The following is a 23430-nucleotide window of genomic DNA, read 5'->3' on the forward strand; positions in this document are numbered from 1 at the left end:
CAGGTACATGAACAGGTTCAATCAAATAAAGCCAGCAAGATTTTCATTTTTTGTCATATTGAGTGACTATGAAGTTTCCACTTTTTATGCCCCCGGCATCTACTGATGCGGGAGGCATACTGTACTTTGGGATATTTTAGTCATGGTTAATTTTTCACCTATTTTGCCACCCATATGAAGTGGCGAAAATATAACGCTCGAAAATATACCTTTGTCCAAAATTTGAAACCATATAAATGTTATCACTAGAATACTTGACATCGGGTATGAAATGATAATTGCTTTTGTATTGTGACAAAAACGTGAAACCCGACCTCACCTTGACCAATTTTTATTAAATCTATTGAATATGTGTAGTTGATAATTGGCAGTTAGAATTTTGATACACTTACTGTACATGGTTGTCACAGTGTGAAAACAAACATGTCTATTCTCAGATTTTTTTCTCAGGTCTCATGGCTCATTGTCACAGGAGCAGTTTTTTTTTCAAAATGGCTTTTTGTCATTTTTTTCCTAAGAAAACATTATAATTGTAGTAAATTTAAGTGCATATGGCTCATGGACCCATACTGTATCCTAGGTACGTTACTGCCACCTGTGGCCGCAAACATGGGAAGTACAACATTTTATCCCCAGATATTCGTGAACATTTTAATGAATTTTATTGCTTTTATATTTTAATACAATTTGCAATAAAATTCAGTATGTATATACCAGATATAATAAAGTCACATGTACGCAGTTTGTGTTGTTGGATAGTCGCAGAAAAGTAACCTCCCTTGGATACTCTTCAAAAATGCCAGTAATGTTGTTGGATTTTGATTAAATTTTCGAGCAAATTTTCGCCACCTATGTAAGATGGCGAAAAATACACATGCCAAAATAAAACCACTACATTTTGGGTTAAAAGGGCGAAAATTTGACGACCCAAAAATATCCCAAAGTATGGTATAGTGATTGTCCTGTCCGTTAATTTGTTCGTTCATCCGTCCGTTCGTTCGTCCGTCCATCCGTACGAGGTTAACCAAATGGGACCATTTCGTCTAGCATCAATACCCCTTACTAGAATGACTTGATACTAAATGCAGATGTAACCAGTGACCATTCCTCATCTTCAAACATCACCTGACCTCAGTTTGACCTTGATCTCGTTTTGGACTTAGGTTGCTTTGTATAGGCCATCTCTTGGTTAACCAAATGGGACTGTTTCGTCTAGCATCAATACCCCTCACTAGAATGACTTGATACTAATGCAGATGTAACCTGTGACCATTCCTCATCTTCAAACATCACCTGACCTCAGTTTGACCTTGACCTTGACCTCGTTTTGGACTTAGGTTGCTTTGTATGGGCCATCTCTTGGTTAAGCAAATGGGACTGTTTCGTCTAGCAACATTACCCCTTACTAGAATGACTTGATGCTAATGCAGATGTACCCTGTGACCATTCCTCATCTTCAGACATCATCTGACCTCAGTTTGACCTTGAACTTGACCTCGTTTTGGACTTAGGTTGCTTTGTATCGACAAGGCTGCCACCGGCGGCATCAAGCGTTTATTGAATGCAGCTCCTTGTTCTATTTTATTACAGATCTCTGCTTAGTAACTGTTGTACCATAGGAAACAGAAACCATAGACATCCATACCTCTTATTTGGATGACCAAGGATACCATCAGATTTCTCCAAAATAGAGATATTTAGGCTGTGATCAAAGCTAAATATAGGATTTAGAATTTTAACATTATGAGACAGTCATCGTGAGACTTGAATTGGAAAGCAAAGTGGGCATGATGTCTGACAGTGACAGTGAAAGTGAACTAGTTTTTGATTTGGATAGTATTATTGATACTTTGGTTTTATTATTAGTTCCTCCAGCTCTGATGACAGCGCAGACAGCAGCGACAGTGGGGAAGCCACTGGTATAGACTTCGGTAGTGCCGCTAATGGTAAGCTAACTGAAACTGTTAAAATTTTAATCAAGGTATGGCGCGAGTTTAAAGCTGTGGAAAACTGTATGCACGGATTCAAATGGTGCATAAACTGCTGTTGTGCCTAAATGTTCATCAACATTTATTAAGTATGAAATTTAGACTTTGATTATGATATGAAAACTTTTCTATTTTCTCCAGTTTTGTTAGCTCACCTGAGCCAAAGGCTCAGGGTGAGCTATTGTGATCGCTCACCGTCCGGCCATCTGTCCGGCTTCCGTCCGCCCACACTTTCCTTTAAACAACATCTCCTCCTAACCACCTAGCCAATTTTGATGCAACTTCACAGGGATGATCCTTGGATGGTCTTCTTTAAAAATTGTTCAAAGAATTGAATTCCATACAGAATTCTGGTTGCCATGGCAACCGAAAGGTAAAACTTCAAAAATCTTCTTGTCCAAAACCACAAGGCCTAGGGCTTTGATATTTGATATGTAGCATCATCTAGTGGGCCTCTACCAAGAATATACAAATTATCCCCCTAGGGTCATATATGGCCCCACCCCAGGGGTCACATAGTTTATATAGACTTATATAAGGTAAAACTTTGAAAATCTTCTTGTCCAAAGCCATAAGGCCTAGTACTTTGATATTTAGTCTGTAACATCATCTAGTGGGCCTCTACCAAGATTGTTCAAATTATCCCCCTAGGATATAATATGGCCCCGCCCTGGGGGTCACATTGTTTCTATAGACTTATATAGGGAAAAACTTGGAAAATCTTCTTGTCAAAAACAAAAAGGCATAGGGCTTTGATATTTGGTGTGTAGCATCATATAGTGGGCCTCTACCAAGATACTTCAAATGATCCCCCTAGGGTGAAATATGGCCCCACCCAGGGGGTCTCATGGTTTTTATAGACTTGTATAGGAAAAAACTTTAAAAATCTTCTGGTCTGAGACTACAAGACCTAGGCTTTTGAAATTTGGTATGTAGCATTGCCTTGTGGTTCTCTACAAAGATTGTTCAAATTATTACTCTGGGGTGAAATGAGGCCCTGCCATGTTTTACGTAGACTTACATAGAAAAACTTTAAAAATCTTCTTGTCTGAAAGTTCAAGGCCTATGCCTTTGATATTTTGTATGTATCATTGCCTAGTTGATCTCTAACAGGATTGTTCGAATAATGCCCCTGGGGTGAAAAGAGGCCCCGCCCCAGGGGTCACTTGATATATGAGTTATATAGGAAAAATACTTAAAAAAAAATATCAGATTATATTTCCTGAACTGTTTGATTATATTTACCGGATGACCCCAAGTGATAAGGTGTCACCCTACTGTGACCTTGACCAACTGACCTACTTTCTTGTTTTTTTAAGATACAGCCTTGAAATTTGGATGACATGTACAGTTTTGCAAACCAATCTTAAAACTGACTTTCAGTGACCATGGTTATGACCTACTGAACTACTTTCTTGTTTTTAAAGCATTAACAAAGAAATTTGTTCAAGCAAGCAATTTAACTCAGGTGAGCGATATAGGGCCATCATGGCCCTCTTGTTCTGATATGCTACCATAAGGTATAAATACAAAATAGTTCTACAAACTTAACTGTTAATAGAATATACTACTGTGCATCATTGTGATAGTTGAAAAAAAAATTGTGTATTTATATCTTTAAAAAGTCTAAATTTCATACTTAAGGGAGGTATTTATCAGTTTTCAGAATTGAAATTTTGATTCTAAGCTTAAAAATGTCAGATTTTTGTTTGATCAATGTGACATTAACAAGTTTATGGTAAAAGAAGGGAAACTTTGTATGAATGGGGTTCCCTGCAACTAGACATTTCAGCAATATTTTAGTAGTACATATTTCTTACATTTATATGCAATATTTGATGGAAAAAACATTGCATGGCAATATCTGTATATATATGCAGTATATATACACAATAAATTGATCGGTTTAATAAAAATAAGTTTTTGTTACAGACGACAGTTCTACAGAATGTTCTAGAACTTTTGGGAATATTACAGTTACAGTTGTGAAGGATGAAATAGCCAATCAACAGGTAAAATATAACGTACATTTCAGATGACTCTCTTTTTCATTGAAAACAAGTGGGCTAATCTCTTAACAGTGTTTTTGGGTCAAAATTTGGCCCCATTCTTGTTATAAAAAAATGGGTTTTTATGACATTTTTGACAAGCGTTCCCCTCATTTTTTGGCATAGTCTTTAAGTAAACCTACATATTTATGTAAACCACAACATTACAAACACAAATAAAGTATATGTGCATGTAACTTGTAAGTCATTTTCTTTTAAATGTATCATTTCTATGATAGATTTTTCTTTTATTATAATGTGATTTTCTCCTAATTTTAGTTGTAACAGCCTTTCAAAAGAGAAAAAAATCCCCCATAAATTATTTTTAGCTCGACTATTCAAAGAATAGTAGAGCTATTGAACTCACCCATGCGCCGGCGTCCGCGTCCACGTCCGCGTCCCGATTTGGTTAAGGTTTTGTATGTAAGCTGGTTTCTCAGTAACCACTTGTGGGAATGGATTGAAACTTCACACACTTATTCACTGTGATAAACTGACCTAGGTTGCACAGGTTCCATAACTCTATTTTGCTTTTTTACAAAATTATGCCCCTTTTTCGACTTAGAAATTCTTGGTTAAGGTTTTGTATGTAAGCTGGTATCTCAGTAACCACTTGTGGGAATTGATTGATACTTCACACACTTATTCACTGTGATAAACTGACCTACATTGCACAAGTTCCATAACTCTGTTTTGCTTTTTTTTTTTACAAAATTATGCCCCTCTTTCAACTTAGAAATTCTTGGTTGAGGTTTTGTATATAAGCTGGTATCTCAGTACCCACAAATGGGAATGGATTGAAACTTCACACACTTGTTCACTGTCATGATCTGACATGCACTGTGTAGGTCCCATAACTCTACTTTGCTTTTTTTTTTAATTATGCCTTCACTTATGGGGGAGGGATTGAAACTTTACGCACTTGTTCACTTTATGAGCTGATAAGCACTGTGAAGGTTCCATAACCCTTTTTCCCATTTTTACAAAATTATGCCCCTTTTTTGACTTGTATTCATTCAATTGACAAGGCTGTTGAATAGTCGAGCGTTGCTGTCCTCCGACAGCTCTTGTTAAATTACAAATTACAAAACTCTTATAATATTTTTAAGTATCATCATACATATAGCTAGTCTGCATTTAAGTCATTTGCATCTTTAGTGTAATATATGCAGGGCAAGAACAATAACTCTGATATGCATTTTGTCAGAATTATGGCCCTTTTTGCACTTAGAAAATTTGTGTTTATTGGTTAAAATTTTTAGCTCGACTATTCGAAGAATAGTCTAGCTATTCTACTCACCCTGGCGTCGGCGTCGGCGTCGGCGTCGGCGTCGGCGTCGGCGTCGGCGTCACACCTTGGTTAAGTTTTTGCATGCAAGTACATACAGCCATCAATTAAAGGCATATAGCTTTGAAACTTATTTTTTCTTTTTCTAGGTCAATTACCAACCTCTCTGGGTCAAGTCCCATAACTCTGACATGTATTTTGAGCAAATTATGCCCACTTTTGGACTTAGAAAATTTTGGTTAAAGTTTTACATGCAAGTTACTATCTCCAAAACTAATGCAGATATTGATTTGAAACTTCACATGTGTCTTCGGGGTTATAAAACTAGTTGATAGCAGCAAGTCCCATAACTCTGACTTTCATTTTGGCCAAATTATGCCCCCTTTTGGACTTAGAAAATTCTGGTTAAAGTTTTGCGTGCAAGTACATACAGCTATTTCTAAAAGGCATATAGATTTGAAACTTATTTTTTCTTTTTCTAGATCAATTACCAACCTCACTGGGTCAAGACCCATAACTCTGACATGTATTTTGAGCAAATTATGCCCCCTTTTAGACTTAGAAAATTTTGGTTAAAGTTTTACATGCAAGTTACTATCTCCAAAACTAATGCAGATATTGATTTGAAACTTCACATGTGTCTTCGGGGTTATAAATCTAGTTGATAGCAGCAACTCCCATAACTCTGACCTTCATTTTGGCCAAATTATGCCCCCTTTTGGACTTAGAAAATTCTGGTTAAAGTTTTGCGTGCAAGTACATACAGCTATTTCTAAAAGGCATATGGATTTGAAACTTATTTTTTCTTTTTCTAGATCAATTACCAACCTCACTGGGTAAAGTCCCATAACTCTGACATGTTTTTTGAGCAAATTATGCCCCCTTTTAGACTTAGAAAATTTTGGTTAAGTTTTACATGCAAGTTATTATCTCCAAAACTAATGCAGATATTGAATTGAAACTTCACATGTGTCTTCGGGGTTATAAAACTAGTTGATAGCAGCAAGTCCCATAACTCTGACCTTCATTTTGGCCAAATTATGTCCCCTTTTGGACTTAGAAAATTCTGGTTAAAGTTTTGCGTGCAAGTACATACAGCTATTACTAAAAGGCATATAGATTTGAAACTTATTTTTTCTTTTTCTAGATCAATTACCAACCTCACTGGATCAAGTCCCATAACTCTGGCATGTATTTTGGGCAAATTATGCCCCCTTTTGGACTTTGAAAATTCTGGTTAAAATTTTACATGCAAGTTTCCATCTCCAAAACTAATGCAGATATTGAATTGAAACTTTACATGTGTCTTCGGGGTTATAAAACTAGTTGATAGCAGCAAGTCCCATAACTGATATGCATTTTGGTCAAATTTTCCCCCTTTTGAACTTAAAACTCTTTTGATATTTAACCTTTTTGGGTAATATTTTCCTGCTTCTGGGACAATATTTCGAATAGTCGAGCTTGGCTGTCTTACGGACAGCTCTTGTTGTTTGAGGCCTCCTTTTCTCAAAACGAGTAAGAACTACAGCTTTGAAACTTTGCACACTTGTTTATCATCATTAGGGAACAATGTAAATCAAGAACCATAACTCTAACCTGCATTTTGTCAGAATTATGGCCCTTTTTGTACTTAGAAAATCTGAACTATAACTCTTTTCATATATATTTTCCAGCACTTGCAGACAAGAGATGGTACCCGTAGGCGGTGCTCTTGTTTACAATGCAATCAATCTTTCCCCAATTTTAGTCATTTTTAGGGCCAGGCCTGCCACCATTCCTCAAAAACTGGAAAAAACAACAACACTGAAGTTATACTGTTACGAGTGTATACAATTTGTCAATGTTACAGGTAGATGTGATCATAAACAGTACAGCAAAGAACCTTGACCTTAAAGAAGGTGCTGCCTCCAGATCTCTTCTAAAAAAGGGAGGCAATTCTATACAGCAAGAATGTCAGTCTAAATATAGTAACGGTATCACCGAAGGTGAAATTGCCATCACCACAGCGGGTAATCTGCAGTGCCAGCAGATATATCATACCTGTTTACCTCCCTGGAATGGCGGGAAAAATAAAATGGTAAGGAAAAAATGAATTTGAAATGCAATACTTTTCTGTAAAAATCTTTTGACATACAGGTTTAACATGTTTGATACCTTTAACCATTAGCCCGCTGACAGCAAGTGATTCTGCCATTGCGACTAGTGCAGACCAAGATCAGCCTGCACATCCATGCAGGCACTGTTTGCTAATCATGCAGTGAACCTTTATTGACATTCTACAAAATTGTTCTACTCCAGAAGAACCTGTAATTTTGTCATTTTCTGTTTTTAGCTCACCTGAGCAATGCTCTTGGTGAGCTATTGTGATCACGCTGTGTCCAGCGTGTGTCCGTCCGTCGTCAACAGTTGTTTTTAAAAGACATCTCCTCAATAACCATTGAATGGATTTTAATGAAACTTGGCATGGATGTTCCTTAGATGGTTCTCTACCAAAATTGTTCAAACGGTTCTGCTTGGTTGCACATAGGGGCCGCCAGAGCTAAAAACAGAAAAATCTTCAAACAACATCTCCTTCTAAACTGATGGTCCAATTTTGAAATAGTTTAATACAAATGGTCCTTATGTCACCCTCTACCAAGATTTTACAAATTATTTTGATTCGTCAAAAAACATGGCCGCCAGAGGGCGTGGTCACTTTTCCCTACATGTATATAGTGGAAATTTTAAAAATCTTCTTGTGTGAAACTGCTGGCCCGATTTTAGAATAATTTTACACAAATGGTCCTTGTGTGACCCTCCACCAAGATTGTTCAAATTATTTTGATTCATCAAAAAACATGGCCACCTGAGGGCGTGGTCACTTTTCCCTGTATGGATATAGTGGAAACTTTAAAAATCTTCTTGTGTGAATCTGCTGGCCCGATTTTAGAATAATTTTACACAAATAGTCCTTGTGTCACCCTCTACCAAGATTGTTCAAATTATTTTGATTTGTCAAAAAACATGGCCGCCTGAGAGGGCGTGGTCACTTTTCCTTGTATGGATATAGTGGAAACTTCAAAAATCTTCTTGTGTGAAACTGCTGGCCTGATTTTAGAATAATTTTACACAAATAGTCCTTGTGTCACCCTCTACCAAGAGTGTTCAAATTATTTTGATTTGTCAAAAAACATGGCCGCCAGATGGCGTGGTCACTTTTCCCTATATGTATATAGTGGAAACTTTAAAACTCTTCTTGTGTGAAACTGCTGGCCCGATTTTAGAATAATTTTACACAAATAGTCCTTGTGTGACCCTCTATCAAGATTGTTCAGATTATTCTGATTTGTCAAAAGAATGGCCGCCAGAGGGCGTGGTCACTTTTCCCTATATGTATATAGTGGAAACTTTAAAAATCTTTTTGTGTGAAACTGCTAGCCCGATTTTGAAATAATGTTACACAAATGGTTCTTGTGTGACCCTCTACCAAGATTGTTAAAAATTATTCTGATTCGTCAAAAAACATGGCTGCCAGGGGGCGTGGTCACTTTTCCCTTTATTGTCGAGCCCACTTGCGGAAGCGAAGACATAGTTGTCCAAATGGCTGTTCGGTGTATGTCCGTGCGTGCGTGAGTGCGTCCGACCAGATTTGTTTGTCCAGACCATAACTTTGACATGCCTGGAGCAATCTCGTTTATATTTGGCATGAATGTTAACCTCAGTGAGACGGAGTGTCATGCGCAAACTGCTGGTTCCTATCCCAAAGGTCAAGGTTACACTTGGAAGTCAAAGGTTAAATTCAATAATGACTTTGTCTGGAGCATTTTTTCTTCATGCATGGAGGGATTTTGATGTAACTTGGCACAAATGTTCACATGCAAGAACCAGGACCCTAGGTATAAGGTCAAGGTCACACTTAGAGGTCAAAGGTCAGATACAAGAATGACTTTGTCAAGAGCATTTCTATTTCATGCATGGAGGGATTTTGATGTAACTTGGCACAATTGTTCACCATCTTGAGACGGAGTGTCATGTGCAAGAACCTAGAATTACTTCCCTTTGTTGTTACTATAAATAGCTTATATTGTAACTTTTTAATTACTGGTCGTAGGGAAAAATCAAGACCACTTTTCTGTAGCACAATATGCATGTTACAGCCAATTATGAGGTGTATTTTGACCTATCTCTACTGGTAAGGATTTTTTTTTGTGGACTTAGATTTTTTTAAAGATTTACTTCCCTTTGTTGTTACTATAAATAACTTATATTGTAACTTTTTGCAATCATTTTTTATTTGGCATAAATGTTTGCCTCAATGAGACAGGGTGTCATGTGCAACTCCTAGTCCTTTTGACAGCTGGCGGGCTCGACATGTTGCCCATGGGCATCTAGTGTATACCATACTTGTCCAAATTATTGCCCTAAGGTCAAAAGATGGCCACACCCCTGTGTCTGACATGTACTTACTATAGGCTTTTATATTAGAAACTTTGAAAATCTTCCCTGAATCAGTAATAGCTAGAGCCTTGATATTTGGCATGTGGTATTAGATTTGTAATATCTACCGTAATTGTTCAAATTATTGCCCTAGGTTCAAAAGTATGTGTGAAATGTATGTAATATAGGTTAACATAGAAGAAACCTAACTCTGTACTTATACAAGCACACTTGAAACCTTGTACACAGGTAAGCGCTTTAGGGTCAATGACCCTCTTGTTTATGGAAATCGTTTTGTGCGTTGAGACACTTTACTTCCAAGAATGTGAATTTGCCTATTAAGAGTATGTCAAGAATATCTTATCACATGTACATTGTCGAGTGTCTTTATGAATCCACTACCTTAACCTTTACCCTGCTAAATTTCACTGAATAGCGAGCAGTACAGACCATGATCAGCCTGCATGGATGTGCAGGCTGATCTTAATCTGCACTGGCTGCATAGGTAGAATCACTTGCCGCAGGCTAAAGGTTAATTTTCAAACAACACTGAAGTCATTTTAAGACACAATTTTATGAAACAACAAGACAGAATGGAACAAAATTTGTTTAGACTTTTAGGGAGTGGCTTACAACAACAACAAAGAAAAAAGGACATTTTAATATGTCGGGAAATTATTGCTATATTTCTTAAGAAAGCTGAAGGCTTTTATACTTAGTCACTGACAGAATATAAGTTTTGGAAACACTTGATTGCCAGGTGTTATTTATGTATGGCTTGTAATTATTAAAAAATTGAATTATTACTGGTTGGTACTCAGAATCCTATTAAAATAGTGTTTTCTTCATTAAAGGCGGCACAAAAATTGGTGCTCAAATGTTTACAAGAAGCTGCGAACTCTGGTCACACGTCATTAGCTTTTCCGGCTCTCGGAACAGGAAATCTCAACTATGATAAAGACTATGTCGCCAAGACGATGTTTGCTGGAGTTGAGAAATTCAGTTTGAATAATCCCAGCTCCTCGGTGACAGATGTCAAATTTGTGATATTCCCATCCGATTATGCAACCTTACAGGCATTCAAAGTGGCAGTTAACAAAAAGAAAGATACAGGTAGAGATTTTCTACAATTTTTTCTTATTGTAATTTGATCTTTTGAGTGTAAAAAAAAAAGAAATATTCATCAAATGATGCTGTGTACTGTAAACTACTGTAAAAGTGCATATTTTCGCTGGGTCAAAATTTCGCAAATTTGAAATTTTGAGTATGTTGGTGAGGTTTAATATTTGCGAAATTGTAAAAATGGTATCCTACTTGAATATGAATTATACTAATGGTGAATATTTACACGAGGATTAATTTTTGCAAGATGCAGGGCCTTGCGAATTTTACAAAAATTACTATCGCGAAAATTTCTGCTCTTACAGTATGTAAAATCTGCAAAAAAAATTATTTTTACTAGTCATGCTAGTAATCGCAAATAGAGTGACACGTGAAATTAAAACACTCGTGAATAATTAGTTGCATAATATCCAGAAGTATTACTAACTATGATTGGCGAATTCTTGTCATCACAAATATGTCTAACGTCAATCAAATAGCGAAAAAAAGCAAAACACGAATATTATCCAAACTCCAGTATTTATATAATTATACTGCTAAGAAAGTATTTTTAGATTCTGTCTTATCTTTTATGAAAAGTTTATCTTCTTATACTGTGAAATCCTTTTCATATGTTGGGACTAATTTACATTGATTTCAAGGTTAGGCAATCTACAAAATAATCTCAAAACTCAATTACTATTTGCCATACAGTGTCTTTAAAATGTAAATGCAACAAATTCATGTCCTCAAGAAATACTCTAAAATCATTTAATTTCGTGGGCATGAAATTTTGTGGTTTTGGTCAAAACGGCAATTTTATGGGGATAATTGAATTTGTGGATTTCAACTTTTGAACATAAAATGAATGGGAATTTTACTTGTTTGTTGGGATTAAATTTGGTGGATTGACTCAACCACGAAATCCACGAAAATTAATTCCCCACGAATATTAACGATTTCCCAGTAGTAGAGACATTTTATGCTATCAAAAGTAAACATTATCACAGTATGAGACATGGTCGTTGGATATCCATGATTGTCTAATTCCACATATTTCTGCAAACTCCTATGCAGTGATCGCCCTTGAGAGCATAGCGGCAAGGGAGATCACTGCGTAGTAGTTTGATATTTCTGTAGGAGAGATAGAGGGCAATTTGTATGAATATCCAATGATGAAGAAAATTAGATGCAACAGTAAAAATTCTGTGATTATACCTAGCTAGATTCACACTTTAAATGATTTGATTTATTGTTTGACCCAAAACCTCAGCATAAATGATTCTTTTGTTTCCATAGTAAAGGCAAAAGAAGGAGGTAAATTTCTTCCTTTATCTCCTACATATCTTGCATTTTATGACATGTTTTTCTGGGAATTACTTTGATATTAGAATGAAATATATCTGGTAATTTTTAAATTATATTTGATATATTTTCATCGGTGGGAAACTTTTGATAATTCATATAATGAAATATATTTGGTATTTTTCAATATTAAATACATTTTTCACTGTAAGAGAACTGCAAAGTGGGTAAAATCATAAAACAAAATAATAAAACCACATGAAAAAACATGAAATAAAAAACAATCGTTTATTTTACATTTTACCATTAAATATTGTTCACACATGAACTTCAGATCTTACATTTTTAGTCACAGCTGCGGCTCATCAAAATTATGCATCATTTGTTCATTCGGTGAAAGATAGTTTGATATTGCGCTTTTACAAGGGATCAAACAAATTATCCTGACCTACAATTATATTCCTGAACAAATTCTACTGCACATATATAGACAGAATTAAAATTCTTAAAAATTCTAGCCTTGTCCCTTTTTGGCGGTGTTTTAACTTTTAACAGAAGAGTAAATGTGTGAGAAAAGAGAGATTTTTGCACTCACTATTAAAAACACATTTTTATTAGCTCACCTGAGCACAAAGTGCTCAGGGTGAGGTATTGTGATCACTCACCGTCCGGTGTCCGTCCGTCCGTCGTCCGTCCGTCCACACTTTCCTTTAAACAACATCTCCTCCTAAACCAACAGGCCAATTTTGATGAAACTTCACAGGGTTGTTCCTTGGATGGTCTTCTTTAAAAATTGTTCAAAGAATTGAATTCCATACAGAATTCTGGTTGCCATGGCAACCAAAAGTAAAAACTTTAAAAATCTTCTTCTCAAAAACCAGAAGCCCTAGAGCTTAGATATTTGGTGTGAAGCATTGCCTAGTGGACCTCTACCAATTTTGTTCAAATCATGACCCCAGGGTCAAAATTGACCCCGCCCCGGGGGTCACTTGATTTTACATAGGAAAATCTTAAAAAATCTTCTTCTCAAAAACCAGAAGCCCTACAGCTTAGATATTTGACTTGTAGCATTGCCTTGTGGACCTCTACTAAAATTGTTCAAATCATGACCCCGGGGTCAAAATTGACCTCGCCCCAGGGGTCACTTGATTTTACATAGGAAAATCTTCAAAAAATTTCTAAAAATAAACCAGAAGGCTTAGAGCTTAAATATTTGACATGTAGCATTGCCTAGTGGACCTCTACAAAATTTGTTCAAATCATGACCCCCGGGGCAAAATTGACCCCACCCCAGGGGTCACTTGATTTTACATAGGAAAATCTTCAAAAATTTTCTAAAAATAAACCAGAAGGCCTAGATCTTAGATATTTGACATGTAGCATTGCCTAGTAGACTTCTACAAAATTTATTCAAATCATGACCCCGGGGTCAAATTGACCCCGCCCCATGGGATAACTTGATTGTACATAGAAAAATCTTCAAAATAAACCAGAAGGCCTAGAGCTTAGATATTTCATATGTAGCATTGCCTAGTGGACCTCTACAAAATTTGTTCAAATCATGACCCCCGGGGTTAAAATTGACCCCACCCCAGGGGTCACTTGATTGTACATAGGAAAATCTTCAAAAAATTTCTAAAAATAAACCAGAAGGCTTAGATCTTAGATATTTGACATGTAGCATTGCCTAGTAGACTTCTACAAAATTTGTTCAAATCATTACCTCCGGGGTCAAATTGACCCCACCCCATGGGGTTATTTGTTTAGCTTTAGCAAAGAATTTTTTTCAAGAAAGCAATTAAACTCAGGTGAGCGATATAGGGCCATCATGGCCCTCTTGTATATATGTGCATTCTATACAAAGCAAAAAGGTATTATGCCCTTTTAACAGATAATTCAAAAGGAAGTTAAGTATATGTGAACAGATAATGCAGACATTTCTGCCTCTTTCATTTGCACATTAATGAGCCACGCCTTGAGAAAACCAACATAGTGGCTTTGCTGGTCAGTTAGAGAAACCATTCAATTAAGCGAACAGCATGGATTCTGACCAGACTGTGCGGATGCGCAGGCTGGTCTGGATCCATGCTGGTCACAAAGCCACAATGTTGGTTTTCTCATGGCGTGGCTCATTTAATGATTTTCATGGACACTTTATTCATTTAAGCTTTATACACTTTTAACGCTAGAATAACATTAATTATACATGTTATAACATCAGCAGAATCCTGTGTGTAAGATGGTTTCCTCGCCCTAAAGGGCCCGGCCATAATAACTTGGGACCCTACAGATGTTATAACATGAAAAAAGAACATGCTTTATCCCTACACTCTCTCAACAAGGGTAAAATTAGAATGTTAATAGATAAAAAAAAATTTCAACATTTTCAAATTGTTTTAAAAAATTGTTGAATAATATGTAAATATTCATACCTGTTACAATCCAACAAAACAACTGACTCTCGTTTTCTACTGCATAACAGAATTGGCGTGTATGATCACAAACTTGCAGATTTTCATATTTACCTGTCTCAATTTTAATAGGAGCGACATAACATTGAAATTTACTAAATTCTGTTCTTTCAGAAGAGGAGAGGATAAGCTTACAGTAATGCCGAATGATAAAATCAGTATTAAAAGTTTTATGTGTTCTAAGCTTGTTTCATCCTCTGCCGCTTTTGCAGTTAAGTCTGCAAACTGTACTTTTCAGATTTGCAATATATTTCTCTACAACACAGTTATGAAACTTATATATAATATATAATAACTTGAAATGTCGTCATGTTCGAATTTTAATGAGTAGAAACATAATTCACAAAAAGGTTTGAATATATTGATACATTACAATAATTAATTACAAAATACATTGAATAACGTTATATTACATTACATTAATTACTTACAAAATACTAACTCTTACCTGAATACATTAGCTTTGATGGCTGTTCAAAGTGCTACCCCTTTACTGACTCTATACACTAGCTGAGACGGGTTTTAACTTTTAGCCTGCTGGCGACGAATATTTCTGCCTTTGCGACCAGTGCAGACCAAGATCAGCCTGCACATCCGTGCAAGCTGATCATGATCTGCACTGTTCGCTGTTCAGTCAGTAAATTTTCAGCAAACACCCCTTCAAATAATAAATGGTATTGCCCAAATTGAATGATGGAACAGTTCATTTTAGAAATTTAGCAGGGTAAAGGTTAAGGAAATGTATATAGAGGAGAAGCTTTAATTGTTTAGCTGTTAAGATTATTAATTTGCTTTATCAATGTATTGACAATATGGTCACTTAAATCATATATCAATACAGAATTTTGGAATATCGATACCTAATAAAATAAAAGCACCCCAAAAATTTAAGAACAAAAATGCACAGAGCATGAAAAATGATTTCTCTTGAATATTGAGGAGGAAAGGAAACTTGAATTTTAAAATCACTTACACTCACAGTGCTTGCTTTTCGTGCAGAATGTTCTCAGATTTCAAGAAGTTATCTAGAAATTAACATGTGGATGGCTCTATCTCTTACTGCCATAAATGTTGCATGACAGTTTAGTGTACAAATTAATTTATTGTTGATATTTGATAGCTGATATAATTTATTTATATAAGATTTACAGTCAGACAACCCATTAAAATGTAAACACTGCTCCTTTTTCCGCAGCCAAAATAGATCTACACCTTTTTTCCTTTTCTTCTTACAAATTCTTATTGTCATTATTCTTTTGAGAAGCAGTTTGAATGATTCTCATTCTTGTTTTACAAGTAAAAAATTATTATTAGTTACTTTTACTGTTTGCTGAAAGTTTTGATTCTGAGCTTTAAAGGGAGTGACCTCCAGATTTTAATATATTAGGAAATTATTGCTTTATTTCTTATAGTGACTTTGAAACTTTAAGTTACTATTTGCAAATACAGGTGCTAGAGTAAAGAAATTTGCTGTGACGGGCGTATATTGTGACATTCTTGCACTCTTGTTAATCACATAAATTTTAAGCTAAATCTACTGTAAAATCATTTAATTTCGTGGGCATGAAATTTCGTGGTTTTGGCCAAAACGGCAATTTCGTTGGGACATGAATTCGTGGATTTCAACTTTTGAACATAAAATGAATGGGAATTTTACTTGTTCGTTGGCATTAAATTTCGTTGATTGGCTCAACCACGAAATCCACGAAAATTAGTCCCCCACGAATATTAATGATTTCACAGTATCACATTTCAGTCCAAATGATTTATTTATAAGCTATGCATGATTCATTAAGGAGTCACTGCTTTTACAGATACCTCCTCCAGGACTGAATGTAGTGTGAAAGTGAAGAATTTGACAGTGAACCTCACTGTGGGACAGCTACATGAGCAACAGGTTAGAAACAGATTTTCTTTAAAAGATCATTTTTGAATAAAGAATGGGGGCAATGTTTCAGGGTGGCTAAGGTCCCTGACTTTGAATCACTAGCCCCTCACTGCTGTGGGATCAAGACCTCTCTGCTGCAAAAGGTGTAGAATTCTTTTATGGGAGCAGTATAGCTTGCTGATGGAAGCTCATTGGGTCTACCCAGGTGCCCGCCCATGATGAAATATTGCTGGACAGGGCATCTGCAGTTTTCCTCCATTGTCAAAAGCTGGAAGGTATCCATATGGCCTATAATTGTGTCAGTGTGTCAGTTTAACCAATGAAAATTGAATTAAGACCACAACTTTGAAACAATATGTTTTTGAAAAGCCACCATTTTGTTTCCCATTTAGCCATAAGCAGCAGTGCGTGCCTATTTTGAGAGGCAACTTGTCTGGCCACAGAGGCCATTTTTAGCTCGACTATTCGAAGAATAAGTAGAGCTATCCTACTCACCTCGGCGTCAGCGCCGGTGTCACACCTTGGTTAAGTTTTTCGTACCAGTCCACATTTTGACAAAGTCTTTTGAGATAAAGCTTTGAGACTTTCAATACTTATGTACCATCACCATGTCCAGTTTTAGGCAAGAGTACATAACTCCACAAAGGATTTTGGCTGAGTTATGGCCCCATTTAACTTGGGAATCTTGGTAAAGTTTTTTGTACCAGTTCACATTTTGTGTTAAGTGTTTGACATATAGCTTTGAAACTTTTATCACTTGTTTATTATATCAGTCTCTATTTGTAGGCAAGAGTACATAACTCTGTCAACTATTTTGGCTGAATTATGGCCCTTTATGGAAATTGATACAATTTTTGTGCAAGTCCATGCTTTGTCAAAATTATTTGACATGTGGCTTTGAAAGTTTGAACAATTGTTTATCGTCATGATTTCTATCTGTAGGCAAGAGTACATAACTCTGATAAGGCTTTTGGCTGAATTATGGCCCTTTTTGGACTGGAAATTGATTTAGTTTTCATACAAGTCAACATTTTGTTAAAACTATTTGACATGACTTTTAACACTTGTTCATCATCATGATTCCCGTCAGTAGGCAAGAGTACATAACTCTGTCGACTATTTTGGCTGAATTATGTCCCTTTTTGGACTTGGAAATTGGTTCAGTTTTCATAACAGTCAACATTTTGTTAAACTATTTTACATGTGGCTTTGAAACTTTTAACACTTGTTTATCATCATGATTCCCATCTGTAGGCAAGAGTACATTACTATGTCAACTATTTTGGCTGAATTGTGGCCCTTTTTGGACTTGGAAATCAGTTATAAGTTTTTCATGCCAATTCATATTTTGCCTTACCTGTTTGTCATATGGCTTTGAAACTTGTTTACCATCATAGTCTACCTAGAACAAGGACTTTAGCTCAGATATGGCCCTTTTTGACATAGAAATTAGTTAAGTTTTGCATACCATTTGATATTTTGTCTTTTAACTGTTTGATATATGGCTTTGAAACTTTGAACACTTGCTTACCATCATGGTCACACATTGCCATATAGTGCAAGACTTATCCAAATCCACAAATACAAGTACATTGTTTGTCTTATCTATTCTTTTTCTTTTGTTTGAAAATCTCTCGGTAATATTTTGACTCTACTACTGTCAATGCTTCGAATAGTTGAGCACGCTGTTACAGACAGCTCTTGTTAGCTATTGTGATCACGCTGTGTCCGTCACGCGTGCGTCAGTCCGTCCGTCAAGTCGTCTGTCCGTCGTCAACATTTGGGTTTAAATGACATCTCCTCCAAAACAAAAGAATGGATTTTGATGAAACTTGGCCATGATGTTCCTTAGGTGGTCCTCTACCAAAATTGTTCAAACAGTTCTGCTTGGTTGCACATAGGGGCTGCCAGAGCTAAAAATAGAAAAAACTTCAAACGACATCTCCTCCTTAACCGATGGTCCGATTTTAAAATAATTTCACTCAAATGGTCCTTATGTCACCCTCTACCAAGGTTGTTCAAATTATACCGATTCGTCAAAAAACATGGCCGCTAGAGGGTGTTGTCACTTTTCCCTATATGTATATAGTGGAAACTTTAGATATCTTCTTGTGTGAAACTGCAAGCCCGATTTTAAAATAATTTTACACAAATGGTCCTTGTGTGACCCTCTACCAAGATTGTTCAAATTATTTTCATTCATCAAAAAATATGGCCGCCAGAGGGCGTGGTCACTTTTCCCTATATGTATATATTGAAACTTTAAAAATCTTCTTATTTGAAACTGCAAGCCCGATTTTAAAATAATTCTACACAAATGGTTCTTGTGTGACCCTCTACCAAGATTGTTCAAATTATTCCGATTCATCAAAAAACATGGCGGTCAGAGGGCGTTGTCACTTTTTTTCTCTGAATCAATAATAGCTAGAGCCTTGATATTTGGCATGTGATATCAGAATTGTAATGTCTACCATAATTGTTCAAATAATTGCCCTAGGTTCAAAAGTGTGTGTGACATGTATATAGGCTAACATAGAAGAAACCTAATTATGTACTTATAAAAACACACTTGAAGCCTTGTACACAGGTGAGCACTTTAGGGTCAATGACCCTCTTCTTTTTTGTTTCCAAAGAGTGGTCTTTCATGAAGGGTTTGATTCAGATACAGAAATTAATATGTAGTTATATTGTTTCAGTAGGTTTCATTACCATTTTAGAGAACTCAATTGCTCAGGTGAGTTTTTTTTATCGCTCGATGTCTGGCGTCTGTCAACATTTAGCTTGTGTATGTGATACAGGCTGTATTTTTCAATTGATCTTCGTGAAATTTTGTAAGAATGATTACCTTGATGAAATCTAGGTCAAGTTTGAAAATGGGTCATCTGGGGTCAAAAACAAGGTCACTAGGTCAAATCAAAGAAAAACCTTGTGTATACAATAGAGGCTGTATTTTTCAATTGATCTTCATGAATTTTGATCAGAATGACTACCTTGATGAAATCTAGGCTAAGTTCAAAAATGGGTCATCTTGGGTCAAAAACTAGGTCACTAGGTCAGATCAAAGAAAAACCTTGTGTATGCAATAGAGGCTGTATTTTTCTACTGATTTTCATGAAATTTTGTCAGAATGATTGCCTTGATGAAATCTAGGCCAAGTTTGAAAATGGGTCATGTGGGATCAAAAACTAAGTCACTAGGTCAAATCAAAGAAAAACCTTGTGCATGCGATAGAAGCTGTATTTTTCAATTGATCTTCATGAAATTTTATAAGAATGATTGCCTTAATGAATTCTAGGTCAAGTTTGAATATGGGTCATCTTGGGTGAAAAACTAGGTCACTAGGTCAGATCAAAGAAAAACCTTGTGTATGCAATAGGCAGGGCTCCGGAAATTTGCCGGTTTGTCGGTTTTGGACGGATTTTTGACTTTTCAGACCGATTCGTAAAGTGAAAAAAACAACAAAAAAAATCGGTCCGGTAAAAATGGAGAAAAAGTATAAATTTCGGTCTGAAATCTCAATACACAGTCACCTGCCAAGCAATCAGTGCTCGCGCGGCACATCCTTTAATGTTTTCAGACAGCCGACTGCAATGTATAAAACATTTTTGACTGGTTTCCAAATGTTTCTGACTGGATCCAAATGCTTTCGATGGGGATCAACTTCTTTTATTTAGAATCCGACGGATGGTTTATTTCAAAAGGCTATGATTAATCATGGGTAAAAAACAAACGGTCACTGCATTTAATGAGACATCACACGGGAAACCGATATAAATAGTTTTCATAATTACTTGATTTATAAAAATTACATGATTCATTTGTTGGGCCTCCAGTTGAAACGCGTACAGAAAATCGTCTTTGCAACCAGACTGTACCAAAAAAAAAAAAAAAAAAAAAAAAAGAAAAAAATGGACTGGCAAACACGAATGATAAAGAAAACCGGAGTGGCACTGTTTATCAAATCGGTCTTTTAAAAGACATTTCAGAATGAAATTTTGTTTACATCAGAAGAGAACATATGACTTTATAAAATGTAGTTGCTTACTGAAGTACAACGCCAGTAAAATGAAATATCTGTGGCCGACCCATGTGACCTTTTGGTACTATACATGCGGGAAATTCGATCTCAGCGTTCACATTTATAACGTACACATTCGGTCCACGACAGAGTATTCTTAAAATACTGAGGATGTTTGGCAGAGAATTTGTCACTTTGATGCATTGTAATTTGTAAAATTCCGTCAAAGAATGAGTAAACCTCACAATACAGTACCGAAGTCACGTGCGTTGGCTTTTAGACTAGTTAGGTACACGGTGTCAATGCCTCGGCAATTTTATCCCTTCAAGTATTTTCTCGGAAAAGCATCGAAATTAAAACAAAGTAACGATCACATATAACACTGAATAACTGTCTTCATTGTATGGTAACTGGCAGTGGCCGGTCAAATCATTCTTAATGCATGACATGTTTATTTCTTTACTCTATCACGTTTTACAGATATGGTATATTGGTAATGCGGTGGGTGGAGTAGCGCCGATGTCATGATTTTTGTTTCGGACCGGTTGAGTTCTCAAAATTTCCGGAGCCCTGACAATAGGGGCTGCATTTTACACCAGATCTTCATGAAATTTGATCAGAATGTTTGTCTGGATGAAATCTAGGAGTTTGAATATAGGTCATCTAGGATCAGAAACTAGGTCACCCGGTCAAAATTGAAATCAAAGAAAAACATTGTGTACGCAATAGGGGCTGCATTTTACACTGGATATTCATAAAATTTAGTCAGAATGATTGCCTTGATGAAAACTAGGCCAAGTTAGAATATGGGTCATCTTGGTCAAATACTAGGTCATTAGGTCAAATCAAAGAAAAACCTTGTGTATGCAATAGAGACTGTATTTTTCAGTTGATCTTCATGAAATTTGATCAGAATGATTGCCTTGATGAAATTAAGGTCAAGGTTTAATATGGGTCATCTGGGGTAAAAAACTAGGTCGCTAGGACAAATCAAAGAAAAACGTTTTGTATGCGATAGAGGCTATATTTTTAAATGAGGTTGATGAAATTTGGTCAGAATGATTTCCTTGATCAAATCTAGGTCAAGTTTGAATGTAGGTCATCTTGGCTCAAAAACTAGGTCACTAGGTCAGATTGAAGGAAATACTTGTTTACACTTAAGAGACCACATTTTTGGTCCAATCTTAATGAAAATTGGTCAGAATACTTGTTTCCATTAAATCACTAGGTCAAACATGTTTACACTGTTATGGTGTGTTTCTCAGGTGAGCGACCTAGGGCCATCTTGGCCCTCTTGTTTTTTGTAAACATGTTGATCTGTTTATAAAAAGTTTATGTCATGTTGGTATTATGCCCGTAGAAACCAGTCAGTGAACATATAAACATAGAAGTTGTGAGTAATAAAATATTAATGTTAAACTGACAAAAAATGAAATGAAGAAATGTTCATTTACATTGTATGTCTGTTTAGTACAATGTATTACGCATTGTGTGTTCAATATTTATAACTTTAAGAGAAAGGTCAGGAACCAGATTTTTGGTAACTTTAAGGAAAATTCATTTATTTTGTTTCTGTTTGCTGTTACATTAAAACTAAAATAATGATCTCAAGTTCAAAGCAAAAAAATTATTGCAAGGACTAAAAGCCTAACTTTGGCATAATTTTACACACCTATATGTACATATTTTGATTCTTAGTTAATAATTGACAGACTGAAGTTGTCATGACCACCAGCACACGTGGACTAGATTTGAAACGAGGGACGTTGAGTAATTCTGTACTTGAAGCTGCAGGTCCAGCTTTACAGGTAGAATGCAAGTCCAAATACCCAAAGGGTATACAGCATGGGGAAATAGCCATACTTGCACCAGCCAACATAAGCTGTAAAGGTATCTACTGTGGTGCTCTTCCTAGATATGATAAACCCCAAGATGGTTCTAATCCTAAACAGGTAAAAACTTATGTGTGATTCATGTTTTCCTACCTACCATTAATTTTGCCCTTATCCTAAATATTTCTTTCAAAATTTTGCTACACACTGTAAAAGTCCTTAACCTTTCTATTTGTTTGTTTGTTTTGGGTTTGACGCCGTTTTTCAACAGTATTTCAGTTATCAGGCTGTCTAGCGTCCCTAAAATTCCTACTTTTTCCTATTTTTTTTCAATTTGGCTAAAATTCCTAATTTTTTAAAAAAATCAAAGGAAATTCCTAAAAAGGCCCTATTTTTTCACAAAGATTCCTAATTTTTAGCTCATCTGATTTTTTGAAAAAAAATGATGAGTTATTGTCATCACTTGAGCGGTTGTCGGCGTCTGCGTCGGCGTTGCCTGGTTAAGTTTTATGTTTAGGTCAGCTTTTCTCCTAAACTATCAAAGCTATTGCTTTGAAACTTGGAATACTTGTTCACCATCATAAGCTGACCCTGTATAGCAAGAAACATAACTCCATCTTGCTTTTTGCAAGATTTATGGCCCCTTTTGTACTTAGAAAATATCAGATTTCTTGGTTAAGTTTTATGTTTAGGTCAACTTTTCTCCCAAACTGTCAAAGCTATTGCTTTGAAACTTGGAATACTTATTCACCATCATAAGCTGACCCTGTACAGCAAGAAACATAACTCCATCTTGCTTTTTGCAAGATTTATTGCCCCTTTTGGACTTAGAAAATCAGTTTTCTTGGTTAAGTTTTATGTTTAGGTCAGCTTTTATCCTAAACTATCAAAGCTATTGCTTTAAAACTTGCAACACTTGTTCACCATCATAAGTTGACCCAGTACAGCAAGAAACATAACTCCATCCTGCTTTTTGCAAGATTTATGGCCCCTTTTGGACTTAGAAAATATCAGATTTCTTGGTTAAGTTTTATGTTTAGGTCAACTTTTTCTCTTAAACTATCAAAGCTATTGA

At 35.9% G+C, this 23430-nt stretch overlaps 1 protein-coding gene across 2 annotated transcripts in view; it reads left to right on the forward strand.

Moving 5' to 3' along the window:
- LOC123557665 (uncharacterized) overlaps positions 1-23430 on the forward strand; it is a 39023-nt gene that overhangs the window by 4087 nt on the left and 11506 nt on the right. The window contains exons 2-8 of one of the 2 annotated variants that reach the window (XM_053544024.1): positions 1867-1946; positions 3921-4000; positions 7174-7401; positions 10595-10853; positions 12141-12158; positions 16432-16514; positions 22236-22475. In XM_053544024.1, coding sequence (XP_053399999.1) covers positions 1867-1946; positions 3921-4000; positions 7174-7401; positions 10595-10853; positions 12141-12158; positions 16432-16514; positions 22236-22475 — 988 coding nt within the window. The remainder of the gene's footprint in view (positions 1-1866; positions 1947-3920; positions 4001-7173; positions 7402-10594; positions 10854-12140; positions 12159-16431; positions 16515-22235; positions 22476-23430) is intronic. The other variant, XM_053544025.1, reaches the window with a different exon arrangement.

This window comes from Mercenaria mercenaria, chromosome 5, assembly GCF_021730395.1.
Source record: "Mercenaria mercenaria strain notata chromosome 5, MADL_Memer_1, whole genome shotgun sequence".
NCBI lineage: Eukaryota > Metazoa > Mollusca > Bivalvia > Venerida > Veneridae > Mercenaria > Mercenaria mercenaria.